The 25,409-nt window shown below is 40.9% G+C and overlaps 1 protein-coding gene, 1 long non-coding RNA gene and 1 other non-coding gene across 6 annotated transcripts in view; 2 read left to right on the top strand and 1 right to left on the bottom strand.

The window, feature by feature from the left end:
- Positions 1-3,629: 3,629 nt before the first annotated feature.
- On the top strand, positions 3,630-6,157 carry LOC118538258 (uncharacterized). The gene is made up of 3 exons (XR_004918535.2): positions 3,630-4,939; positions 5,041-5,133; positions 5,720-6,157. It is a non-coding gene; the product is annotated as an uncharacterized LOC118538258 (long non-coding RNA).
- TRNAE-CUC (transfer RNA glutamic acid (anticodon CUC)) lies at positions 5,047-5,119 on the bottom strand. Its single transcript has one exon. It is a non-coding gene; the product is annotated as a tRNA-Glu (tRNA).
- Positions 6,158-10,955: 4,798 nt separating the features above from the next.
- BLTP3A (bridge-like lipid transfer protein family member 3A) overlaps positions 10,956-25,409 on the top strand; it is a 62,306-nt gene continuing 47,852 nt past the window's right edge. For all 4 annotated transcript variants that reach the window (XM_036096133.2, XM_036096128.2, XM_036096141.2 and 1 more), the window contains exon 1: positions 10,956-11,241. In XM_036096133.2, the coding sequence (XP_035952026.2) occupies positions 11,198-11,241 (44 nt within the window). In that variant the 5' untranslated portion in view covers positions 10,956-11,197. The remainder of the gene's footprint in view (positions 11,242-25,409) is intronic.

Here is a 25,409-nt window from a genome sequence, read left to right as displayed (position 1 = left end):
AACTTGAAGAAGGGCTAATTTAGGCAAATAAACAACCTTATCTAGGTAAACAAGAGGCTAGAAATAGAGATCCTGACAGATGATTTATGCTCAGCCTCTGTAAAAGCTGAGTCGACTTCCTAATCTGAGTCTTTGCTAGGACTACTTACTGCTTTTTAGTTTCTCGTCGTTTACATGTTTTAAAGAAGGACTTATCAGAAATTGATAGTTTATATATCTGAGTTTTACAGCTTAGATTTTTTAGTTTCTCGTCATTACATGTTTTAAAGAAGGACTTACCAGAAATTGATAGTTTATATATCTGAGTTTTACAGCTCAGATTTGTTATTAAAATCTCTGCAGACTTTTAAGATAGGGGAAACCTTGCCAACTGAGCTTACATGTGACTCAGCAAGTTTCTGGTTGAGCTGGCTCTGTCAGGCTCAAGGTGCAGAGGGTGTCTTTTGTATATACACAGAAAGCTCACAGATAGCTATTTTGTTTTTGAAAATAGCCTCAGGTACTTAGGAATAACCCAGGTCTTCCTAAAAGGAAGCTTTTTCCAAAGTATGTTTTTAAGGTTGAATATCCATTCCAGAAACATTTCTTTCTTTTTTTTTTTCTTTAAAGATTTTGTTTTTGGGACTCCTGGGTGGCTCAGTTAAGCATCTGCCTTTGGCTCAAGTCATGATTCCAGGGTCCTGGGATCAAGCCCCCCCCCCCCCCCCCGCTTGTTTTCTCTCTCTCTCTCAAATAAATAAATCAATAATTTAAAAAAATAAATATTTTGTTTTTAAGTAATATCCACACCCACCGTGGGGGCTTGAATTGACAACCCCAAGATCCTAGAGTCCCACGCTCCACCAACTGAGCCAGCCAGGCGCCCAGAAACATTTATTTTCTTTGAAGAAAGTATTTTACATACTTTTAGAAAAACAATACGATGACTTAAAAGTTTAACAAACTTTACAATGGACATAATAGGAATAAATAGTTTAAATAAGGTTCTTTCTGTCTTTTTATTAACTCCTAAGTCAAACTGCTTATAGTTAATGATTATAAGACATTTCCCTTGTAAGAGGCTGTGAAGAATATAAACTTACTGCTCTTAATCTATGCCTTTAAACATCTGGTTTTAATTGTAAAATATCAGCTGTAATGTGAGAATTTGTATAGTGCAACAAGAATGCCACTAGATCTCAAGAATCGAAGAAGTTCGTGTAGAGCGTGTATGGGCTAATGTACTTGCTTCCTTTTCTTGGGCAGATCCAAAGTCATTGGGAGTGCAGTTGAAGTCCAAGCTAGCATCATTTCCACTGCCTCGGCTTTAGTGTTTTGTCAGAATGCCAGTCCCCGTGATTCCCAGCTGCACGAGAAATGGGATCCTTGCATAGAACCACAGACTAATTTGGTCATCCTGTATGGAAAAAGTCCAGTGGTGATTAAGTGTTTGTCCCAGTTGAATAGCTTCAGTCAGATGGTATCTTTTAGGCTCCTAGATATATTTAGTGAACAAAAGAAAAAAGCCTGGCCTGCCTTAGATTTTTCTGATAGAGGTGCCCTGAATAAATGTTAGCTAATTGGGGTCATTTCTTTCCCTCCCAACTGAAAGCTTAAGGGTTAGATTTTCTGGCACAGAATACAGCATCTAAAATAGTTCATCAGACAGGTGCAGGAATAAGATAATCTGAGTGTTGCTTATCATCCTTACTCTTTAGGCATGGGGGGGGCATTTCAGACTTAATGAAAAGTTGGCAAGTACTGTACAAAGAACACTTATGTACCCTTTGACCAGAATCACCTGTTGATAGCTATTGGCATTTCACTTATTTGCGTGCATGTTTTCTCCCTCTCCCTCCCTCTCACTATATATATGTATGTATATATTTTTCCTCAACCATTTAAGAGTAAGTTGCTTAAATCATGCCTTTTACCATACTTAAGTAGGTATTTACTAAGAATAAATAACATTTTCTTACACAACTATGGTTTAGTTATCAAGCCTAGAAAATATAACCTTGACTCAATAATTTAATCTGCCAACCATATTTCATTTTTATCCATTGATCCAACATTGCCCCTGTATTTTTTTTCTTTCCCCCTTTCCTGTACAGGATCCTCTCTAGAATCATGGACTTTATTTTTTAGTCAGAGCTCCTTAGTCTCCTTTACTCTAGAACAATTCTTAGCATTTGTCTTTTATGACACTGACAATCTTACCACCTTTCGTTTAATACAGTGTTCCTCATTCCTCATTTTGGGTTTGCCTGATGTTTCCTCATGATTACATTCTGGTACTTGTCTTCAGTTGTATCCCTAGGATATCACATCTATAGGCAGGCGCACAGGGTCCATCTGCCCTTCATTGGTGATGATAATTTTGATCATCCATCAAGGTGTTGTCCAATTTCCCCCTTGTTCTTTTTGAGTATCTTTCCTCAGCTACCAATTAAGAAAAGCCCATTGACTTACATGCTTATCTAATAAGACTTAGAACACAGCATATGAATTCAAGAACTCGGGGCACCTGGGTGGCTCAGTTGGTTAAGCGTCTGCCTTCAGGTCAGGTCATGATCCGGGTCCTGGGATGTAGTCCCTGCATCGAGCTCCCTGCTCAGCGGGGAGTCTGCTTCTCTCTCTTCACCTGCCCCTCCACCCTGCTCATGCTCTCTCTCTCAGACAAATAAATAAAATCTTAAACCCAAAAAACAAACAAAGAAAGGAATCCAAGATCTCAAAGCCCTTTGTAAGGACTTAATCAGTTTTCACAGTGACACTGAGAAATAATTCTCCTAATCCTTTACCACTTTTCTTTGTACATCACATCCTAATAACTTTGGGGAGATGGTTGTTGAAAGAATTGAGAAGTAAAAGGTAGGGCAAAGAATTTTACCTCTATTGTCAAATGCTGTGTTTTCTCCCTTTATCCCTTTTATCTCTTAGGCCGCTGCTGGTAGAGTGAAGCGTGTAAAAAGGGACAAAAAGAAGAGTAATACAATAGAGCTTAGAGTGGCAGACAGAATTACTAATTGCCCGCCCCGGTATCTGTTACTATCTGTAATAATAGAACCCCTAATTTTTTTATCTGCCTTCATGTCCATCTGCAATGAATAGCACATTTGCCAGAGCTTCTGGTTAGGTGAGGCCACGTAGCAGGAGAGAACATGCCTTTTTTCCCTGCCCTTTTTCTTTGCTGTTGAGAGGAAATGGGTATGATACTTGTGAAATGCAAGCAGCATCTTGGACCTCAGACTGACAGCTAAAGCTAGTGTTAGAAAGATAGAAGGAGCCTAGGTCCCTAATGATTGAAGAGCTGCCGTGAATGGCCTACCTTAGACTTACTTTACATGAAAGGGATATACACATTTTTTAATTGAAGCCATGTAGTAATTTTTGAGTTTTCTGTTCTATGCATCTGTCCTATGCAGCTGAATCTAACCTGACTGATACAAAAGAGGTGCTCAAGGAGAAGAGTAATAATTGATTAATTTGTCCTGCTACAAGTCAGACAGTTAAAAATACCACTGTTGCATGGTACATGGCCATGAAGTAAGTAAGGGACATAAAGAGTGCCAGATCAGGGAAGACTCTTGTGGGGATGACATGAGGGGGCGGGGGTGGGGGGCAGCCATGCTGATGTTTAGGGCACAAGCTTTCCAGGTAGAGGGTATAGCAAGTACAAAGACCCTGAAGTGGAAGTCTACTTAATGTATTGGAGGAATAGCAGGGAGGCCAGTGTAGTTCAGAACTGTTGAGAGTGATGGGTATGTTCATTGTCTTGATTGTGGTGGTGATTTCACAAGTGTATTTATGTCAAAACTTTAAAAACTGTGTACTTTGTTGTATGTCAATCATACCTCAAAGTCATTTTAAAACATCATAGTTACCACAAACTAGAAAACTACTCTCAAGAATCCTTATAGTCAATAATAACCTATCTTTGCTATTTAGCACTCTATAAAATCAGTTATCACGATGAAGAACAGGTTAGTAGTTGCCAGGGGTTAGGGTGTTGAGGGGGGATCAGGAAGTTACTGTAAAGAGGTAGCATGAGGGAGCTTTTTGTAGTGATGGAGTAGTCTGTATTTTTTTTTTTAATTCTTTTTAAAAAAAATTTTTTTTTAAGATTTTATTTATTTATTTGACAGAGACACAGCGAGAGAGAGAGGGAACACAAGCAGGGGGAGTGGGAGAGGGAGAAGCAGGCTTCTTGCTGAGCAGGGAGCCCGATGCGGGGCTTGATCCCAGGACCCCGGGATCATGACCTGAGCTGAAGGCAGCCGCTTAACGACTGAGCCACCCAGGCGCCCCTGGAGTAGTCTGTATCTTGATTGTGGTAGTGCTTATACAAGTCTACACGTGATAAAATGACGGAATTATACACACACACCAATATAAGTGTACCTCGTTTTATTGTGCTTTGCAGATACTGTGTTTTTTACAAATCGAAAGTTTGTGACCACTCTGTGTTGAGCAAGTCTTTTGGTGCCATTTTTTTCAACAGTATTTGCTCACTTCGTGTCTCTCTGTCACATTTTTTAATTCTCTCAATATTTAAAACTTTGTCATTATTGTAATATTTGAATTGCTGCAAATCTCGTAAAATTTTAACAGATGAGGAGTTGCTTCTTATTGATGAGCAAAGAAAGTATTTTCTTAGATGGAACCTACTCCTGGTGAAGGTGCTGTGGAGATTGTTGAAATGACAACAAAAGATTAGAATATACGTAAACTTAGTTGTTAAAGTAACAGTAGGGTTTGAGAAAACTGACTCCAATTTTGAAAGTTTTGTGGGTAAAACACTATCAAACAGCATTGCCTGCCACAGAGAAATCGTTTGTGAAAGGAAGAGTTAATCCATGTGATAAATTTCATTGTTGTCCATCTGTTTAAGAAATTGCCCAAGTAACCCGTCTTCAACAACCACCACCCTGATCAGTCGGCAGCCATCAACATTGAGGTAAGACTTTCCACCATAAAAAAGATTTTAACTCTCTGAAAGGCCAGATGATGGGTAGCAATTTTTATCAGTAAGGTATTGTTTTTTGTTTGTTTAAGTAGGCTCTAAGCCCAACATGGGGCTTGAACTCACAACCCTGAGATTGAGAGTCACATGCTCTACCAACTGAGCCAGCCAGACACCTCGGCAGTAAGGTATTTTTTAATTAATGTATGTACATTTTTTCTTTAGACATAATGCTATCACACAATAGACTACAGGGTGGCATAAACTTAACTTACATGTGCTGAGAAACCAAGAAACTTATTTGACTTGTCTTATTGTGATACTTGCTTTATTGTGGTGGTCTGGAACCAAACTCAACCTGCAATATCTCTGAGATGTGGCTGTATCCATTTCCTGGGTTTTATGTCAGTACTCTAGTTATGTAACATGTAACTCTCTAACTCTTGCAGGGAAGTGGGTACACAGAACTTCTCTGTATTATCCTAACAACTTCCTGTGAATCTATAATTAATTCAAAATAAAACATTAGAAACATTAAAAAAAAAACCCATATAGACTTATGCTTCCAGAAAGATGGAAGAGATGTGCTTTTCCCTATTCCTACTGCTAAGTACAGCTAAAACCCTGGAATGAATACTTTGTGTGTGTGTGTGTGTGTATAAAACAAGCATAAGAAGACTGAAAGGTGAAAAAAAGGCAGATCTTCTAGAGAACTTGGGACCCAAGGAACAATATAATGAGCTCTGGATTTTCTTTTTGCTACATATATCCCAGACTTAGAGCTGAAGAAGCTGGCAACCAAGAAACAGTGATGGGCCACAGACAAAAAACACCCCAAGAGGGCGCCTAGGTGGCTCAGTTGGTTAAGCGACTGCCTTCGGCTCAGGTCATGATCCTGGAGTCCCAAGATCAAGTCCTGCATCAGGCTGTCTACTCAGTGGGGAGTCTGCTTCTCCCTCTGACCCTCCTCCCTCTCATGTTCTCTGTCTCTCATTCTCTCTCTCAAATAAATAAAGTCTTTAAAAAATAAAATAAATAAATAAATAAATAAAAACACCCCAAGAAAAGCCTGCTTTCTGTAGCCAAAGGACTAGAAAAGAGGTTTGGAAGACAAAACTTTTAGACAGTAACCACTCTACTCCAGCCAAATATCACAGAAAAAAACCCAGGCCCTACTCCCACCCATGCCACAAAGGTCAAGGGGGGAGCTTATTCTCCCACCCTTGTGAGGCTGTATCGAAATGCTCCAAACTCCTGCTGGGTTGGTATCAGAGAAAGCCAAATAGGGAGCTGAGATTATCACTCCCATGAGGCAATAACAAGGCACTGAACCCTCCTGACAGAGGTAGTGTCTGAAGAGAACTAATCAGAACTTTAAGGGCTTTCAACAATGTCCAGTGATTATGAGACTGCATATACCCCCATGTCAGTGGAGTCCTCGTGAGGAGCATTAATAGGCAGTCTGCTACACTCTGCTAAGGAAGTATTAGTTGAGCCCTACTGGAGAGCCAGAACTCATGTCTGAGCCTAACAGTAATGAGGAACCCTTCCCTTGGGTGTCCAAGGAGGCTAATTGTAAACCTGGACTTCTGTCTTCACCTGACAGCAACAAGAGGCCCCCCCCCTTTTGCCAGACCAGTGGAAGAAAAAGGAAAACAGAAGGTTTAAGTAAGGTCCCAAGTCTGAGAACATAATATGAAAATGTCCAGGTTTCAATCTGCTCAGGGGGGAGTCTGCTTCTCCCTCTCCTGCTCCAGCTCCCCCTGTTTGTGCTCTCTCTCTCTGGCAATTTAATAAAAAAAAACTTTTTTAAAAAATAAAAAAAATGATACCTATGGGAGGGAAAAGAGACCTAAAGGGAGGTAAAGTTTCTGCACTTCACTTGAACTGGCAACTGGCAATACCGTAGACAGTGATAAGACTATGATAAAAATAATGTAATAACTAGAGAAACAACTAAAAGCTATGCATCTAAAAGCTATCAAAGCTATACAAAAGCACTATAGATTCCTTATTTCAAAACTTCTGGGGCGCCTGGGTGGCTCAGTCAGTTAAGTGTCTGCCTTCAGCTCAGGTCATGATCCCAGGGTCCTGGGATCGAGCACCGCATCAGGCTCCCCGCTTCCTCTCTCTTTGTCTCTCCCCCTGCTTGTGCTTGCTCTCACTCTCTCTGTCAAATAAATAAAATCTTTTTTAAAAAAAAATTTTAAAGATTTTATTTATTTGACAGAGACACAGAGAGAGCACAAGCAGGGGGAGCAGCAGAGGGAGAGGGAGAAGCAGGGTCTCTGCTGAGCAGGGAGCCCGATGCGGGGCTCGATCCCAGGACCCTGGGATCATGACCTGAGCCAAAGGCAGATGCTTAACAACTGAGCCACCCAGGTGCCCCTAAAAAAGAACTTCTTACAAAGCTACACTAATCAAGACACTGTGTTACTGGTGTAAGGACAGACACAGATGAATGGAATAAAATTGAGAATCCAGAAATGGACCATTACTTTTATCAGCAATTACATTCCAATGGGGAAAGATTCTTTTCAACAAATGATGCTAAGACAACTAGATATCCACATGACAGATCAGTGAAGTCAGTCCCATTCATCATACCATACACAAAAATGAACTCAACATGGATAAACTTCCTAAATGTCAGAGCTAAAACTGTACAACTTTTAGATGAAAACATAGATGTAAATCTTCCTGACTTTGGATTACACAACTATTCCTTAGGTGTATCACCATAAGCACAGTAACAAAAGAAAAAAAGAAACTGTATATCATCAAAATTAAAAATGTTTGTGCTTCAGGGGGCCCGGCTGGCTCAGTCAGAAGAGCATGTGACTCTTGGACTCAGGGCCATGAGTTTGAGCCCCACGTTGGGTGTAGGGATTACTTAAATAAATAAACTAAAAAAAAGATTTTTGTGTGTGTGCTTTAAAGGACACATAATCAGGAAAATGAAAAGACAACTCACAGAATTGGAGAAAATTTTTGCAAATAATATATCTGAGAAGGGACTTGTATCTAGAATATAAAATTGCAACTCAATGATAAAAAGACAACCCAGTTTTAAAAGGGACCTGAAAAGACATTTCTCCAAAGAATATATACAAATGGCCTATAATGAAAAGGTGCTCAACATCATTAGCCATTAAGGAAATATACACAGATTCCTAAGCAAATATTAACAAATCGAATTCAGCAATATATGAAAGTAATTATATACCATGCCCAAATGAGGTTTTAAGGATGCAGGCTGTTCAGTATTTGAAAATCCATCAGTGTAAACAGGCTGTTAAACAGGCTGAAGAAAAATCACATGAACATGACATTCAGTGCAGAAAAAGCTTTTGAAAAAAACAAATTCTTGATAAAACTCTCAAAAATAAGAATAGAGGAGAACTTCCTCTACCTGATAAAGAGCATCCACAAAAAAAAAACTACAAATAACTTTATACTTAATGGTGAAAAACGAAATCCAATCAGTTGCTTTTCCTGTAAGATTGAGAACAGAGAGAGTATATCTACTGTCGCTGTAACAGCACTCCAACTGGTCTTAAGGGTTAACTTGCTTCCAGCTTATGCACTCCTTGCTTGCTGACCAAAGTCCCTTGGTCTGTAGTAGACCTGACATAATCTCCTTGAGATTTGCAGACCACTGGCCTTGAGGAGTGAAGGACCCAACTTTCCCGGAAGATAAAGTCTGACTAAATTTGAAAACAGCTTTATTTATTTATTCGCTAACGCCAGCAAATCCATTCAGAGTCATGTCGACAAAAGACTAACCTAACCACCTGAGCACCTTCTTCTCCTGCACATAGTCCCCCTCCCTTTACCCATGACTTCTCCTTTAAAGCCTTCCAGCTCCCCTGGGCGTGGAAGATGGTCTTTGAGATGTTAGTTCACCATCTTTCCAGGTTGCCGGCTTCCTGAATAAAGCAACCTTTCGTTTCCCACCATCACTTGTCTCTTGAGTATTGATTTTCGAGTGGTGAGCAGCTGAACCTGAGTTCAGAACCAGTTCTCAATTTGTCACCAGTCCTATTACACAAAGTGCCAGGAATTGTAGCCTGCTCAATAAGTCAAGAAAAGGAAATAAAAGGCTTTCATATCAGAAAGGAAGAAATGTTCTATAGTATTAATGTCAATATTCTGGTTGGGATATCATAGTAAAGTTTTGCAACATGTTGCCCTTGGGGGGAACTGAGTAAAGGATACAAGCATCTCTTTGTATTATTTCTTACAACTGAAAGTTAATATACAATCATCTCAAAATGTTTTTTTTTTTTTAAAGATTTTATTTGACAGAGAGAGACAAATGTATGGATTGGGCCCAAATTCCTTTTATTTTTATATGCTTTTTATTCTTAGCATTGCAGGGAAAGAAAAGTATGAATTAGAGTTAGAATTGAATAGAATAGAAATGAATTAGAGTATGAATTCTCCTATTCCATGGTCCCTAGAGGGGCCATATTTTTTTAGAACATGACTTTTTGCTTCCAACAAAAATAACTCATTCACTAGGCATGATGAATTGTTCAACAAGGATGCTGAATCTGAGCTTGGGCAGGTTTTGTTTTACATAGCTGATGTCAGATATCCAATCAGTTGCTAGGAAAAGAAGCACAAAATGCAAGAAATTGCCCCAAGCCCGTACACCTGAGCAGTGAATTGGGAGGGAGTGATAATGGTCAATAATCCTGGCAAGAAACTTCTTTCATAGGATCTACTGGTTCCTAGTACGTTTTCGATTGAGAGGTGGGCAGAGGGGCAAATAATGATAGACTGTGTAGTCTTGCTAGAGGGATTTGGGTAGTAGAGCCCCCAGGTTGAGGATTATTTGCTTCCCTTTTAAAAAGGTAATTTTGGGGGGCACCTGGGTGACGAAGCCGGTTAAGCTCCAACTTTTGGTTTTGGCTCAGGTCATGATCTCAGGGTGGTGAGATTGAGCCCTGCGATGGGCTCTGCACTCAGTGTGGAGTCTGCTTGAGATTCTCCCTCTCCCTTGGCCCCTCCTGCTTGTGCTCTCTCTCTCTCTAAAATAAAATGTAAAAAAAAAAAGTAATTTTGGGGGAACTTCTAGGGAAAATTGAACTTACTGTAAGATACACATAGGAATGCATGAAGTTTGTTGATTATTTTAAAATTTTAACATTTATATAGTTGACCATGCTTGAACTATCCCTGGAATCAGGTAACAATTGTATTATGTGCAGGTTTTAGGGAATGTATTACCTGTTTACAAAAAAGAATAGGTGCCCAGATTTCCTATAAGCCTGTCTGTGTTTTACTCAGGTTTTTGTTGTAAGGTTTAAGTCCAGAAAACTGCCACCTTTTCACCTTTGCCACAGGTGTAGTCTACAGGTGTCCCCAGCATATGGGTTACACTTCTAAGTGTATGAACGACATAGAGTGGAAATAGCACTGGACTGAGAGGAAGAACACTAGGGTTCTCAGCCTGAGTTTCACTAAGTAGTCGTGACCTCGGGCAAGGTTTTTCAACTATTTTCCTGGGCTTCAGTTCTTACGTGTTGATTAAACATTTGCCTATTGGTTAGCCGGGTAGAAGCTGAGAGGGGCACAGAGATGATGACGAGGTGCCCCCTTCTCAGTTCTTTGGCACAAAACAGCAGACTGAGGTGGTTCTAAGGGCCCGTGAGGTTCTTGAGACCACTTGTCACTCCTCAGCCAGATTGCTGGAATAGAGTTAGCTGGTGCTCAACAAATAATGAGTGAATGTGTGAGGGAAATGGATGAGAAATGGACGAGGCATTGCGCAGTTATCTAGCGAATTCCTGTAAAAAATTACAAAGATGCCGAGTTCCCCCTATGCTTTAAAACCACTGCGGGAACCTCACACACTTCAGAGGGAAAGCCTTTCCGATTTCCCTGGGTGGAGAGCCAGGCCGCAGGGCGGTGGGAAAGAGCCCGGAACTCGCCCGCCCCCCGCCGCCGCGGCGCGTGCGCGCGCCCGCCCCGCCCCTCGTCACGCGCGGCCCTCTCACTGCGCGCGCCCGGGCAGCTGCGAGCGGGGCTGGTGGCGCGCCATCTCCGCGTCGCTCGGGGCTGGCGGCAGCGGCGCCGCGCGGGTGGGTGGGATCGTGGCGGAGCTCCCGGCGCCGGGGCAGGGGCGGGAGAGCGCCATGGCGGCGGCATCCGGTCCCCGCGCCGCGGCGAGGTGAGGCACCGCAACTTCACGACTGAGGAGGCCACAGCTGCCCGCCTGCCTTCCACGCGGGCCGCGGCTCCGGCATGGCCGGGATCATTAAGAAGCAGATCCTGAAGCACCTGTCCCGGTGAGAGCGCCAGCGCCGTCCCCCAGCCGTCCCGGGGCCCTTCCTAACCCCCTTCGACCCTCCTCCGGTACGCCCTCCTTCGGGCCGGTCCCCTCCTTAGCCCGAGCCGGTACTCCGTGGCGGCCCTCGCCGCAACTCGAGCTGGACAGTCTCCGGCCCGCTCGGCTGGCCCCGACCGTTGTCACCACTCTGTTCTTCCCTCGCCCTGGGCCCTCCGGTGCAGGGTTCTTCTGCCCTTGCGGGGTGCCCCGAGCTTTCCTCTCGACCCTCGCAGCCTCCTTAAGCCTCCCGACCCTCAAGGATCTCCTGGCCGGCTGCCCCCGGCTCAGTTCCCACTCAGTTCCCACACCGCCGAGCAGGTCACCCCGTCCTCGCTTGCACGCCCCCCCCCCGGCCCCCCACTTAGTTTTCACTCCTTATTCCAGACAGGTGTTGGGGATGCCTTAATAGTTTTAGCCAGCCTTTGTATCGCAAGGGGAGAGTGATTCTAGCCTTGTACACACTAGTGGTTTTCCGGAGGTAGGAGTAGGGGGTGGAGCCAGTCAACGGGGGACACAGGGGCCTTGCACTACTGTATCTTTCCTGGTCTTCTCATTGCCTGGATGAGTGGTAGGTGAGACACTTTTGCTGCCACTGTATCCCTTTTTCTGGCTGACACTCTGGCTTATTTACTGTTATGATTTTAGACTTGAATTAGTAATTAGATTCAGATACATCTGTTGGTTAATCACCATGTTATAAAAGTAAAAGCAGATTGGAGGCTGGAGCTGGAAGGTGCCTTTAGACTCTTTACTTGGATTATCTTTCTAATAAATTCTTTCTCAGGTAGTATTAATCTAGGTGTTCCATGAGTTTGGTTGTTCTGTATAAAGATTTAAAAGTAGAACTAAAGATTGTGAAATGGTATAGAAAATTTAACTAAAGGAAAACTATTAATTTGAATAAACATAGAATCAGAGAATTTTAGGATTTAAAGATGATCTCACCTAATACAGCATTGTGTTTAAGAGCCCAGGCTCTTTCTGGTTTACTTTCTTCAACTGTAAAATGAGGATAGTAATAGTAATCTAACTCAAAGGGTTATTTTTTTTTTTTTAAGATTTTATTTATTTATTTGAGAGACAGAGCATGAGTGGAGGGGAGGGCTAGAGGGAGAAGGAGAAGCAGACTCCCCACTGAGCAGGGAGCCCCACCCGGGACTATATCCCAGGATCCTGAGATCATAACCTGAGCCGAAGGCAGATGCTTAACCTACTGAGCCACCCAGGTGCCCCTCAGAGGGTTATTTTGAGGGTTACATGAATAAATATATGTAAAGACAGCACAGTGCCTAGCACATAGTAAGTGTTCAATAAAATATGAGCTATAGTTATCTTTTGGGCCATGGCACAAATGGTGTGACAATTTGATATAAGCCATAGACTTCTTCAGAAAAATCTGCATATGCAACCAGTCATTTTTATGTAAATTCTGGGGGAGAGTTATGAACCCCAAAAGCACATGCCTGAATCCTGCAAGGCCTCTTGAAACTAAGTGAATAACCCCTGACTGTTCCGCTCTCTTATTTTATGTCTGAGGAAACTAAAGCCTAGAGAGGACAAATAACTTGCCCAGTTGCAATGGAAGGTAAGGTAGTGGAATAGAACCCAGCTTGCTTGCTTGCTTACTTGCTTGCTTTTTTAAAGATTTTATTATTTTTAAGTAATCTCTGTACCCAACCCAGGGATCGAACTCACAGCCCTGAGATCAAGAGTCACTTGTTCCACTGACTGAGCCAACCAGGCACCCCTAGAACCCAGCTTTCTAATTCTGATGTTTTTCCGTTTAGTGCACACATATTCTGTGCACTCTCTATGAGGATAGAGTTTTTAAAGAAAAATTTTCGTAATATATGCTGACATATTCAGTGGATCCTTAGTGAACAGAGTATCTCTTTTAGATGAAGTAGGAATAGGTATGACAGACATTGGGAGAAATTTCTGATTTCTTCAGTGTTGTGTGGTTGACTGAGGAGGAAGAGGAAGAGAAGGTTATTTGGGGCTGCAATATCAGGGTTCCAGGAAAAGGTCATAGGACATGGATCTGGTTGAGGGACAAGTCAGACTTCTTGGGCCTTTCTATTTGTTTATCCTGGAAAAATGGCCCAATCATGTATGACATTTGTATCTCTGTATGGTCTCTCTGATACCTACAGAAGCTGGCCTGCCTGGAGGGGAATTACAGCTTCTGTGGCTTGCCAAATCTCATGGGGGAAGAGAGGATAAGGATACTGAGTTACTAGGTTAAATAACATTTGTAGGTGTTTAATAATTATTTGTTGATGATGACAGTGCCACTTGACCTGGAGGAGAGTATCTTAACAGCAGGAAGGATATCCCAGTGACTCTCATCTTTAATTTTGGTCATGAAGTTTCAGATATTAATAGTATTTTGTTAGAATGCATCTTCTTTATTAGTATTTTGGTAAACAAGATTTGAGGGAGGTGGTCTTCAAGATATTTTCGTTAAGTGCCTGCTCTAGGCCAGGCCCTGATCTGGGCACTGGGGATTCAGCAGGGAAGAAATGTAAACATCTTCTAAGGGCTTTAACCTATGGTTTGGATGATTGCTGTGTAGTACAAATAGCTTCAATGCACAGTAGTCATTTAAATAGACCCAAGAGAAGACCTTTACTTAGAAACAAAAGTAATCATTTAAAAAATATCCAAAATTGATTTTTTACTACATTAGATTATTCTTGTTTTAGCTCACCTTAGTTAATGACCTTTCTTAAAAAGAAATATGATTGATCGCCAAGTAAGTCAAGGGACTATGGCTCAGGGAAAGAGCATGGTCTGAAGCCAGAGAAGTCTGATTCACCTTCCAGCTCTGTCACGTAATGAACAGATCAGCCTTTCTGAGCCTTAGTTTTGTTATCTGTAAAAGGTGAGAATAAGGAAGAATACCATGTACCTAGCAGAATTTTTTGAGGATTGGGGATAAAGTATTTATTATAATGCCTAGCATGGAAGTAGGTAGCTATGGAAGTAGGTAGCTATGTAAAGAGTAACTATTATACATGAGCGGAGAAGTTAGGGATGCTACCCTGGTATGGATGACAGTAACCCACCTGACTGGCTCTTTTATTTTATTTATTTATTTTTTTAAAAAGATTTTATCCATTTATTTGACAGAGAGAGCACAAGCAGGGGGAGCGGCAGGCAGAGGGAGAGGGAGAAGCAGGCTCCCCGAGGAGCAGGGAGCCCCACACAGGGCTCGATCCCAGAACCCCAAGATCATGACCTGAGCTGAAGGCAGACGCCCAACTGACTGAGCCACCCAGGCGCCCCCTGATTGGCTCTTTTAGAAACCTACCAGAAGTCTTGGGACACCTGGGTGGTTCAGTTGGTTAAGCATCTGCCATCAGCTCGGGTCATGATCCCACAGTCCTGGGATCGAGGCCCACATCGGGCTCCTTGTCCGTGGGGAGTCTGCTTCTCCCTCTCCCTCTGCCTGCCGCTCCCTCTGCTTGTGCTCTCTCTCTCTGTCAAATAAATAAATAAAATCTTAAAAAAAAAAAAGAAACCTACCAGAAGTCTTGATTATTTACTCTAAATAGCTGCAGGAAATGTGATTCTGAGTGACAGAGACACAGCTGATAGACATGATAGATATTTCAAAAATATAAGTATTAGTTAAAATGCAGAAGCATACAAGATTTCATAGTCCTCTTGGAGAATAAGAGAGCCTACTGTGAGCTCAGCCCTCTTAGTTCCTGATCAGTGGTCTCCCCTCATTATTACTCATCCTCCTGAAGAGATCATCGTGGCCAGCCCCCAGGGGACAGTGGGGAGCTGTAGGCTCAGAGTGGCCCACCACTGGCCCAGGGTTTGTATAGGTAAAGGTTTGTCTCAACTTCCAGGTCATGCCTCTTTGTACTAGACTTTATTTATTATCACCTTCATTTCCTAAATAATTATTTTGTTCATTTTCCAGTAATGGTCCAATCATATATGCCTTTGTTTCCTTTCTGCATTTTTTGTGTTGCTTTAGAATAAAGCATTTTTTTTAACTTAGCAAATACTTAATAATAATAACCAACTGTATGAATAAGCACTTTAAAGTCTTATAATGATGTAATTCTCAGACTATCCTTATGAGGTAGTTATTAGGCCTACTTTATAGTTGAAGAAATGACACACAGAGAGGTTAAGCAACTTGCACAAAATCATAACTAGTAAGTGATGGAACTGGGATTCAAAGGTAGGCACTCCGATTCTCTTTACTACTCTGCTGCTGTACACTTCTCATCTACTGAATATTTCAGATTGAATATGCTCTTGTCACCAGCATCCATGTGAAGAAACAGTATTGCCAGCACCTACGAAGCCCTCTTGTGTCTTCTTCTATCATTGTCTTTATCAAGGGGTAACTACTGTCCTGATTTCTAACAACACAGATTAGTTTTGTCTGTTTTTGTTCTTTATATAAGTGGAATCATATTGTATGTATGCTTCTGTGTCTGGCTTCTTTAGCTCAACATTTTTGTGAGATTAAACCCTGTTGTTGCATCGAGTTGTAGATTCTGCATTTTCATTGCTGTATGACATTCTGTTATGTGAATATACCTCAGTATATTTATATATTTTACTATTGATGGACATTTGGTTAGTTTCCCAGTGTAGGTTTATGATGAATAGTGCTGCTAGGAACATTCTAGTATATGTCCTCTGGTGAACAAATGTACACATATCTGTTGGGGATATACATAGGAGCAGAATTTCTGGGTTGTAGGATATGAACATGTTAAATTGTAATAGATATTATTAAACAGTTTTCCGAAGAGTCTATACCAATTTGCACTTCCACTGGAAGTGTTTGAGAGTTCTGGTTGTTCTACATCCTTGTCAACACTTGGTATTTTCATCTCTTTCATTTTAGCCATTCTGGCGGATGTGTTTTGAAAATTTTTTTACTTCATCTGTGGTAAGCCAGATGGCCACTTTATTTTCGCGTCAGTTTAGTTTTTAAATTCTGGTAAATTTTAGTCACAAGCAAATGTCAGAACATTGAAAACACAAGATCTTTTTGGAGCACTGTTCAAATTACGCAGGTTCAATAAAAATAATTAGGGTACTTTATAACTACTATCCCATAGCATATCTTTTTTCCTTTTTTAAAAAAAGATTTACTGATTTATTTCAGAGAGAGAGAAAGAGAGAGAATGTGCATGGGGGAGGGGGAAATAGCAGAGGAGGGGAGAAACTCAAGCCAACTCAACACTCAGTGCAGAGCTGGATGTGGGGCTTGATCTCACAACCCATGAGATCTCTACCCATGATATCATGCCCTGAGCTGAAACCAAGAGTTGGGCGCTTAACCGACTGTGCCACACAGGTGCCTCTAACCCATAGCATTTCTTCTTCTTCTTTTTTTTTTAAAGATTGTTTATTTATTTATTTATTTGAGAGACACAGTGAGAGAGGGAACACAAGCAGGGGGAGTGGGAGAGGGAGAAACAGGCTTCCCGCGGAACGGGGAGCCTGATGCGGGGCTCGATCCCAGAACCCTGGGATCATGACCTGAGCCGAAGGCAGACGCTTAACCGACTGAGCCACTCAGGCGCCCCAGCCCATAACATTTCTTACTTGGAATGGATCTGAGGCTTAGCTCCCTGTCAGAATAGCAGTCATGTACATTAAGAGAAAAGGAATGCTGTTCTTCAGGCATTTGGGTTTTTGTTAAATATTTGGTCTTCAGAATACCTTGGATATTGGTTTCATCCTGTTCTGAAAGCTGGGCACCCCATTTGCATACCATTTCATCTTTACTAAAGGAACTAAAATTTGAATTTCATAGCCTTTGTATCACAATCTTTACAGCTTTCCAAGGTTTATTGTAAAACATCTTGTGTCTTAAAAAGTAGTATTTAAAAGCAATAAGAATTTAAAGCAGTACTGTTGTACGGATCTGACACACAACAGCTTAATGTACGGTTCACAAATAATGAAATTACCTGCTTTGAAAAATTGATTGAGAGGCACATCAATGTAGCAGAAAGAACCAGGACTTTGGATTCTAAAAGGTGGCTGTGCATTTTGACTCTGCCGCTTATAAGCTGTGTGTTCTGCAAGTCTTTTAGCTTCTTGAAGCTTCAGTTTACTCATCTGTAAAATGCGGAACAATAATGCACAATGTGGTTTTGAGGATTAGAAATCACTTATAAAAGTGGTCCTTTTTTTTTTTTTTTTTTTTGAACATTTTATTTATTTATTTGACGGAGAGAGAACACAAGCAGGGGTAGCAGCAGGCAGGGGGAGAGGGAGAAGCAGGCTCCCTACTGAGTAAGGATCCCGATGCAGGGCTCAATCCCAGGACCCTGGGATCATGACCTGAGCCGAAGGCAGCTGCTTAACTGACTGAGCTACCCAGATGCCCCTATAAAAGTGGTCCTGAAAAGGTATTTAGTAAACAGTGACTATTATTATTTATCTAGTATTTGTTAAAGTTACTCGAGAGATTGCTGTTAGTTTCTGAAGATAATACTTTTCAGCATCTTTAAGGTTGTGCCTAAGGTATCTAAAGAATTTAGACCTTTGAATATTTAGAAATTGCATTTAACATTGTAATACAGAGAGGTGGAGATGAATGTTCTTTGTATCAGTGCTTAAGGAGAGAAGGGAACAAGGGCTATTTCTGTTCATCATTTTTTACTATCAAGGCATACTACAGAGGAAACTTTGACCTCAGCATGGGTGAAATAACTGAAATATATATATGGGGTTGGCTCCTTAGTGGATGTACTTATAGCATAATCATATACTGTATTCTTAGAGTGAAAAAAAAAATCAGTGGTCATTTAGTTACCCTCACCTAATATAGAACCTGGTTGAATAATAATCTGTAAGTATGGCTTTAATCATTGAAAGAAAAAAAAAGATTATTTTTTTGAGGTTATTTATTTATTTGAGAGAGAGAGCAGAGCGAGCGAGAGAGAACATGAGTTGGGGGGAGGGGAGAGGGGGAAGCAGGCTCCCCGCTGAGCAGGGAGCCCAACTTGGGGGATCCATCCCAGGACCTGGGATCATGACCTGAGCTGAAGGCAGATGCTTAACCGACTAAGGCACCCAGGTACCCCCAAAAAGATTCTTTTCATCACAGCTCAATTATCTACACCCTCCATGATGGCAGGGACTGTGGTCCGTTGGCTGCTTTGAAAATCCGAGAGTTTGAGGGTGCTTTGAGTTGGTGCAGGAGAAGGTGTGTGGAATGGGAGCACATGGCTGGAATTCAGGGAACCTTAGACGAGAGTGGGAATAGTGGTGGGGGGAGCAGAAGGGCAAGGAAACCCATTTCACCCAGTATTGTTAAGGGACCTTTTGTTTTTGTGTGATGAGGCAAGTATTTGCTATTGATGCTGATTATAGATACTAAAGAATATTTTTCAGTATTTATAAGCAGTAGAATCAATCAATATCTATAGTAAAGGGGAAAATTTAAGTGTAAAGTAATACACATTAGAATTTAGGTAATGGTATGTTGTTTGTACCTTCTTGCCATAAAAATAAGGACTAGATATATTATAAAATATTTGTTGGATTGACATTTTTTTATTTGCCCACAGCAATGATCATTTTACATGTATACTTAGTCTTTATAGTGCATTGGTCATGTGTAGCTTGGATGTCAGCCTATCATTTTAAAAATTAGAACATTGATGGTGAGAGATCAGTGTAAGTCTCTGACTTAGGAAGTGGTATGTTCTCAAATTTTATTTCTAAGTTTGGGATTTGGAGTGTGTATGCCAGTAGAAATAGTGTATTAAATGTTGAGTAGGTTTCCAAGTTAGCCCACAAAACCCATAGTGGGTTAACTATATATAATATAAGCTCAGTAGATGGAGTTCTGGGTCTTGGTTGTTGGGGAACCATTTGAAGGAGGAGTGGAGTTTGAGAAGAAGAAAAAACTTTTTTCTCTCCCATTTCTTGGAGTAAGATCGTTTAGATCATTGAGATCATTGTATCTCAGCAAGGACTTTTTGTGGTTGTGATTAAGGGGTATGACCAGCATTTAGTCAGCGGGCTAGAGATGCTGATGTCATCCAGTTTGCAGAATAATCTCACATAAAGAAGCATTGTCCTTTGTCTTTTTTGAATTTTGAATATTTGTTAGATGCATAGGTTAATTACCCATTTAAGTTATATAAACCTAGAATCTAATTCTGTTGTAATAAACACAAAATATTGTAAGCTTTAAACTATAGTGAATGTTCCAGACTGCACCTACCATGGGGGAAGATTGTTTTGAACTTTACCAAGTGTTTGTTATTATTTTAGAAAACGTTGTCACTCTTGGCAGTGCTACTCGTGGAATTGAGTCTGTTAGTGTTGAGAATCACTGACTTAGACTAAATTCTAAAACAGCTGAAGTTTGCTCTTGATACACTCTTTCTTCCCTTGATGTTTTTCCCACCTCCTAAGGTCCTCCGCATGTACCGTTGCTCCAATTCTAGCCATAGCCCTTCACTACCATACCGCCCTCCTAGGCCTGCATGCCCTGCTCCTCTCACTTTTGCACCAAAATTCCCAGTTCTTTAGGATATATGATTTCAGCTAAGTCGGGGCCGGGGGGATGTAGAGAACATTTTTGGAGAAGGAATGCTACTCTAATTAGACCATTTCTAATTCAGGGTCAGTTCCCCTAAGTTACTCTTAATTTCATAGCTTTTGATTCCACAAATACTCTGGAAGTTCCCAGTTTGTTTTTGATTTTCCAAAACTGGTTTCTGTGGCAGTTGGGGTGGGGCAGGGGGCTGGGCAGCCATTTGTGGCATGTCTGAGTCTTTTGAAAGTTGGAGAATTCCAATATATAGAAAATCCAGATAAGGATTGGCTAAGCTCATTCAAGCTGAGTGCCTCCAGCCCTCTGGTCTAGTGCTTTCTCAGGCAGAGCTGAAAACATGCATTTCCCATTTCTTTTTTTTTTTTTTTAAGATTTTATTTATTTATTTGAGAGAAAGCATGCACAGGGGCAGAGGCAGAGGGAGAGAAAGAGGGAGAAGCAGACTCCCCGCTGAGCAGGGAGCCCGATGCAGGGCTCAATCCCAGGACCCTGGGATCTTGACCCGTGCTGAAGGCAGACACTTAATTGACTGAGCCGCCACCTGCATTTCCCATTTCTAAGAGAAATCTGTTTTTCTTTTCTTTTTCTTTTTGTTTCCTTCTTTCTTTCTCTTTGAAATCTGTGTTTTTTTGTTTTGTTTTGTTTTAACTTAGGTGAAAAAAGGGACTGCAGTTCAGGAATACATTTCATTTGAGAAAATGTCTTAACAGAGGCTGATGTGAAGTTAGAGGCCTGGCAGTGTATTGTAAGACATCGTTTTCCTGAACCTCGGCAGAGTCCTCACTGTCTCCCTTCCTTTCAGGTGAAGTTGGCCGTGGCTCCTTAGTCCTCTGAGCCACAGGAGAGGGTCCTCAGTCTCTGAGAGGAAAATTTGCTACAAGATAGTTCGATGGTCGGCTGCAGGTGGTGTGTCAGCCATTCTCAGATAGGGAGTCTAGCCTTCCCCTCAGATAGCCCCTGGGCTGCCTTTGAGGACTCTGTTTCTGAGACCATTTATTCATTGATTCTATCAGGAAACTTTTACTGACCAGTATGCCAAGCACTAGCAACTTGAAAACAAATGAGACAAGATTCCCTTTCAGGGACTCAGCTGCCTACAGCAATAAACAGACCTGTAAGCAGTAAGCCCAGTAAGGCATTAAGAAGTATCTGTGGAGCCTGAGGGGCACAGATAGTCAGGGGCAGAAAGGTGATGCTGGGCAGAGGGAGCTGCATTAGTAATGGTACTGAGTTGAGAAACAGAAGGGACTGCGTATGGTTCTGTGTCACTGCAATGTAGGGTTTGAGGGTGCAACGTAGCTAGAGATGCTGTTGGAAAGATAGAGAGAGGCTGGATCATAGACGCCTGTATACTATGCCCAGGCATCTAGATAGGGCTCAGCTTGTTTTCTGTTGCCATTGATCTGGGTCTGAGGCAGTTGAAACTCCAAACCTCTATACCTCTATTGATTTTGTTAAAAGTGAGAGAGATGGGGGGAAAAAAGTCAGGGAGATGGTATAGTGTAGTTAAGGCTGCAAGTTTTTGAGCCATACTGCTTGATTTTGAATCCTAGCTTGCTATGATCTTGGGCAAGTTATTTAACCTTTCTATGCTTCAGTTCTCTCTTCTATAAAATGGAGATAATAGTTGTCCTTTATATCATGTGGTCATTGAGAGAAATAAATTAATTAAAAATGTATAACAAAGTGCTTATTAGGACAGTGTCTGGAATAAAGTAAGCAATCATTAAATGTTAGCTATTATTTTAAAAATAATTTTTGTTCTCAGAGAAATGTCATCCTTCTTTTTCATTTTTCCTGATTTTTTTTTTTTTATTGTAAAAGCTTCTAGAAAGAGCTTTTAGAATATACTAATCTCTCTCTCCCTCCTTTTTAAAAACTTTGCACTTTTTATTGTCTCTAATGGGAAGGGTGTGCCTTCTCCCTCAGCTTCACAGATAAATTTTTTTCCATGTTTACATATGACACTCTTAAACCTGGTTTAACATGTCTGGTTCATCAGAGTATTATGGTTGGTTTACAATGTGTGAAAGAATATGGATGAATTGTTGGGTATACCCTTTAGGTCATTCCATCTATTTGGCAATTAGCATTTATTCGCTTTGTATTATTATCAGTAAACATCAATTGAGCATTCTTATCCTAGACTTTGTGCTAGACACAGATCTAAATGAAAACAGTTATAGCTCTTGAGGAGCACATAGTCCTCCTTGGAGTTAGAGACCTTTGTTTTTATTTTAAGCTCTTTTGTTTCCTCCGCAGCTACTTACATGGTTTGAACCTATTTACTTCAGTCAATGAATGTGCTACTATCTTAGGTATTTGTTCATTGAATGATCTCTGCAGGGGAAACTACTCAAAGTAGTACACATTAATTGAGCATTTTTGCTCAACTGCTAGGGCTTTTCTTTCACCACCAGATGTGAAACATGGCTCATTTTGAGCAGTCTCTGCCTTTTTTTTTTTTTTTTTTTTTTTTTAAGAAGGCTCCATGCCCAGCATGGAGCCCAATGTGGGGCTTGAATTCACGACCCTGAGATAAGACCTGAGCCAAAATCAAGAGTCGGATGCTTAACCAACTGAGCCACCCAGGTGCCCCAGAACAGTCTCTGCCTCTTAAAATAAGCATACGTTGGGCCAGTTCTGCTCAAAAATTAAGGACAGCCTCATGTATGAAATCTTTTATTCTCAGTTTCCTTCTTGAGCAGTTTTCAAAGCTCAGATAATTTATATGCCATACTTCTTTTTTTTTTTTTAAGATTTTATTTATTTATTTGACAGAGAGAGACGCGGTTAGAGAGGGAACACAAGCAGGGGGTGGTGAGAGAGGGAGAAGCAGGCCTCCCGTGGAAAAGATATTGGATAAGAAATTACAGCCATAATTCCAGGTGGTACTCAAATATGTTAACAGTCAATTAGATGAGGAGTCCATATGTAACATGCCTTACATGCATAGACCCTTGCTAGTGGATCAGATTGCAAGTATTCAGTTCTAGAAGAAGACTGGCTTGGGGCACCTGGCTGGCCCAGTTGGTGTAGCATGTGACTCTTGATCTTGAGGTTGTGAGTTTAAGCCCCGTGTTGGCTATAGAGATTACTTTGAAAAAGTAAAATCTTAAAAAAAAAAAAAAAAAAAAGACTGGTTCAAACCAGACAGGTATTGGGGCTTGAACTAAACAGGCTAGGTTTTAGCAAGGCTCCAGGCTTAAGGAAGGGAATTAGAATGTTCATCAGGGCTACTGTTGAACATTAAGGAAAGAAACATAATCTCCAGAATATCAACTGGCCTAGTATTGGGATGGGAAGGTAGGGTAAATGGGAGTGCTTCAAGTCATCGACTACACAACTACCATGGGTGTGGGGAAATATGTATAATTGGTTACAATTGTAGAGAGTGTGAATCAGTGTCATGTTTATAGAGGGAAATTTGGCAATATCTGTCAAAATGTAAAAATGTACAATTCCACTTTTATGAAATCATCCTACAGAAGGAATCAAACAAGTAAGAAAAACCTATAAGGCTTTTAATGAAATTAATGTAAAAGAGCAATCAGTTGGGACTTATTAAATAAATTATAATTCTGCATACAGAGGTGTTGCTTATAGATAACTCCCCAATTATTAAAAAGTACTTAAAAATTTGACAGTGTAAAATGCCCAAGATATATTGTTCATTGAAAATAAAAGCAAGTTTTAGAAAAGTATATATAAAGTATATATAAAATAATTTTTTCTTTTATACCTTTTTTTCCCTTTATTCCTTAGTTTCAATTTTTTTTGAGATTATTTGAGACGGAGAGAGAGAGAGAGAGAGAATGAGCAAGTGAGAGAACAAGAGCAGGGGAAGGGAGAAGCAGACTCCCCACTGAGCAGGGAGCCTGATGCCTGGCTTGATCCCAGGACCCCGGGATCATGACCTGAGCTGAAGGCAGACGCTTAACCAACTGAGGCACCCAGGTGCCCCTGTTTCAATTTTTTTATGATAAGCACTTCACTAGCAGACTAAGAGGATGATTTATCTATTACCACCTATCATACTGTTTTGAGAGGGTACATTTGTGTACATCTGGTCATATGTATTTTTGGTAACTCATCATGGTTGCCTCTTGGGGAAGATAAAATACCAATGAGATCTAGTAGAAAAGGGTTCTACTTCTAATAATATAGGAGTATCTTATATTGATCTAGCCCTTTCTGAGATAACAGTTATGAACTCTGGACAGTATGTAAAAAAATATAACTACTTGAAGACATTGGAAAGTGACAATGAGGCAGAAATTGATAGGAAACTTGAAAGATGGGAACTGTACCAGGCATGATGCTCATTTATACAATTCTTTTGCCTGAGGATATGCCCCAGTTTGCATGGTGGGTGGTGGCTAGAACTCAAACAAAAGTCTACAGTTTTACTAGCTTGGGGAGTCGGATGGAGTTCAGGACTATAAGAGGGACTGGAGAATGAGGGGAGAAATCTCAGAAAGGAGGGAGCAACAGAAGAGGGAGCCCTGAAATCTGCTTTTAAATTGTCCAAATCCTTGACATGCATGGGGAAAGATTTCATGGAGCCTAGAAAAGGCAGTAGTTGGAAAGCTGAATGAATTGAGCTGAGGTTTAGCTGCTGCCCCTTGTGGGGGAGACAGAGTTTGGAGTATGAATCTAGCCAAGTTAATTTACCAGTAGAATAAAATTCACTCTTCAGAGGAAGATTGACAGAATTTAGAATCTCAGTAATGTTCAGTATACAATAACAAATAACTAGATGTGTAGTGAAGGAAAATGTGACTCGTTGAGAATAGCAGTCAATAGAAATTGACCCCAAGATGACTCAGGTGTTGGGATTATCAGACAAGGACATTAAACTTGGTAATAATAAGTGAACAGATGGAGAATCTCAGCAGAGAAGTGGGAACTATAAAAAGAACCAAATGTAAAATCTAGAACTTAAAAGTATAATACCTGAAATGAAAAATTTATTAGATGTGCTTAACAGCAGATTGGAGATGGCTAAAGAAAGGGTTGGTGAACTTGAAAATAGAGTGCAGGAATTATCCACTCTGAAGAAAAGAGAAAAAAGATTAAAAAAAAAAAAGCTTCAGTTACTGTAGGACAATATTAATATATGTGTAATTGGAGTCCTAGAAGTAAAGGAGACAGAAGACATCTGGCAGATTGTATTTTCCAAAGATAGCTGCAGCAGTATCTACCATCCTACATGTTCTCTTGGCCAATAGAATCGAGGTGGGAGTGACATTCAAGCTACGCAGAGCTCCAGTTAACAGTCCTGGCTCAGCCTGGCCTTTGAGACATTTCAGCTTAGGAATCAACCATGTGAAGTGAAGAAGCCACTAGGTGATACCAGCTCCCAGCTATTTTGGTGTCCCAGATGAAACCCCAGAATTCATGAATCAGAGTAAAGCTATCCCAGTTGTCCCTTGAATGAATTTCTAATGCACAAAATCTGTGAACTTAATAAAATGCTTACTGTTTTATGGCACTAGGTTTGGAGTGATTTGTTATGCTGTAGTAGATAACTAAAACAGGACAAAAATATTTGAAGAAATAATGGC

The sequence above is a fragment of the Halichoerus grypus genome, chromosome 9 (assembly GCF_964656455.1).
Source record: "Halichoerus grypus chromosome 9, mHalGry1.hap1.1, whole genome shotgun sequence".
Classification (NCBI taxonomy): domain Eukaryota; kingdom Metazoa; phylum Chordata; class Mammalia; order Carnivora; family Phocidae; genus Halichoerus; species Halichoerus grypus.
Note: the sequence above shows the minus strand (reverse complement) of the source record. Positions and strands in the feature narration are given on the sequence as shown.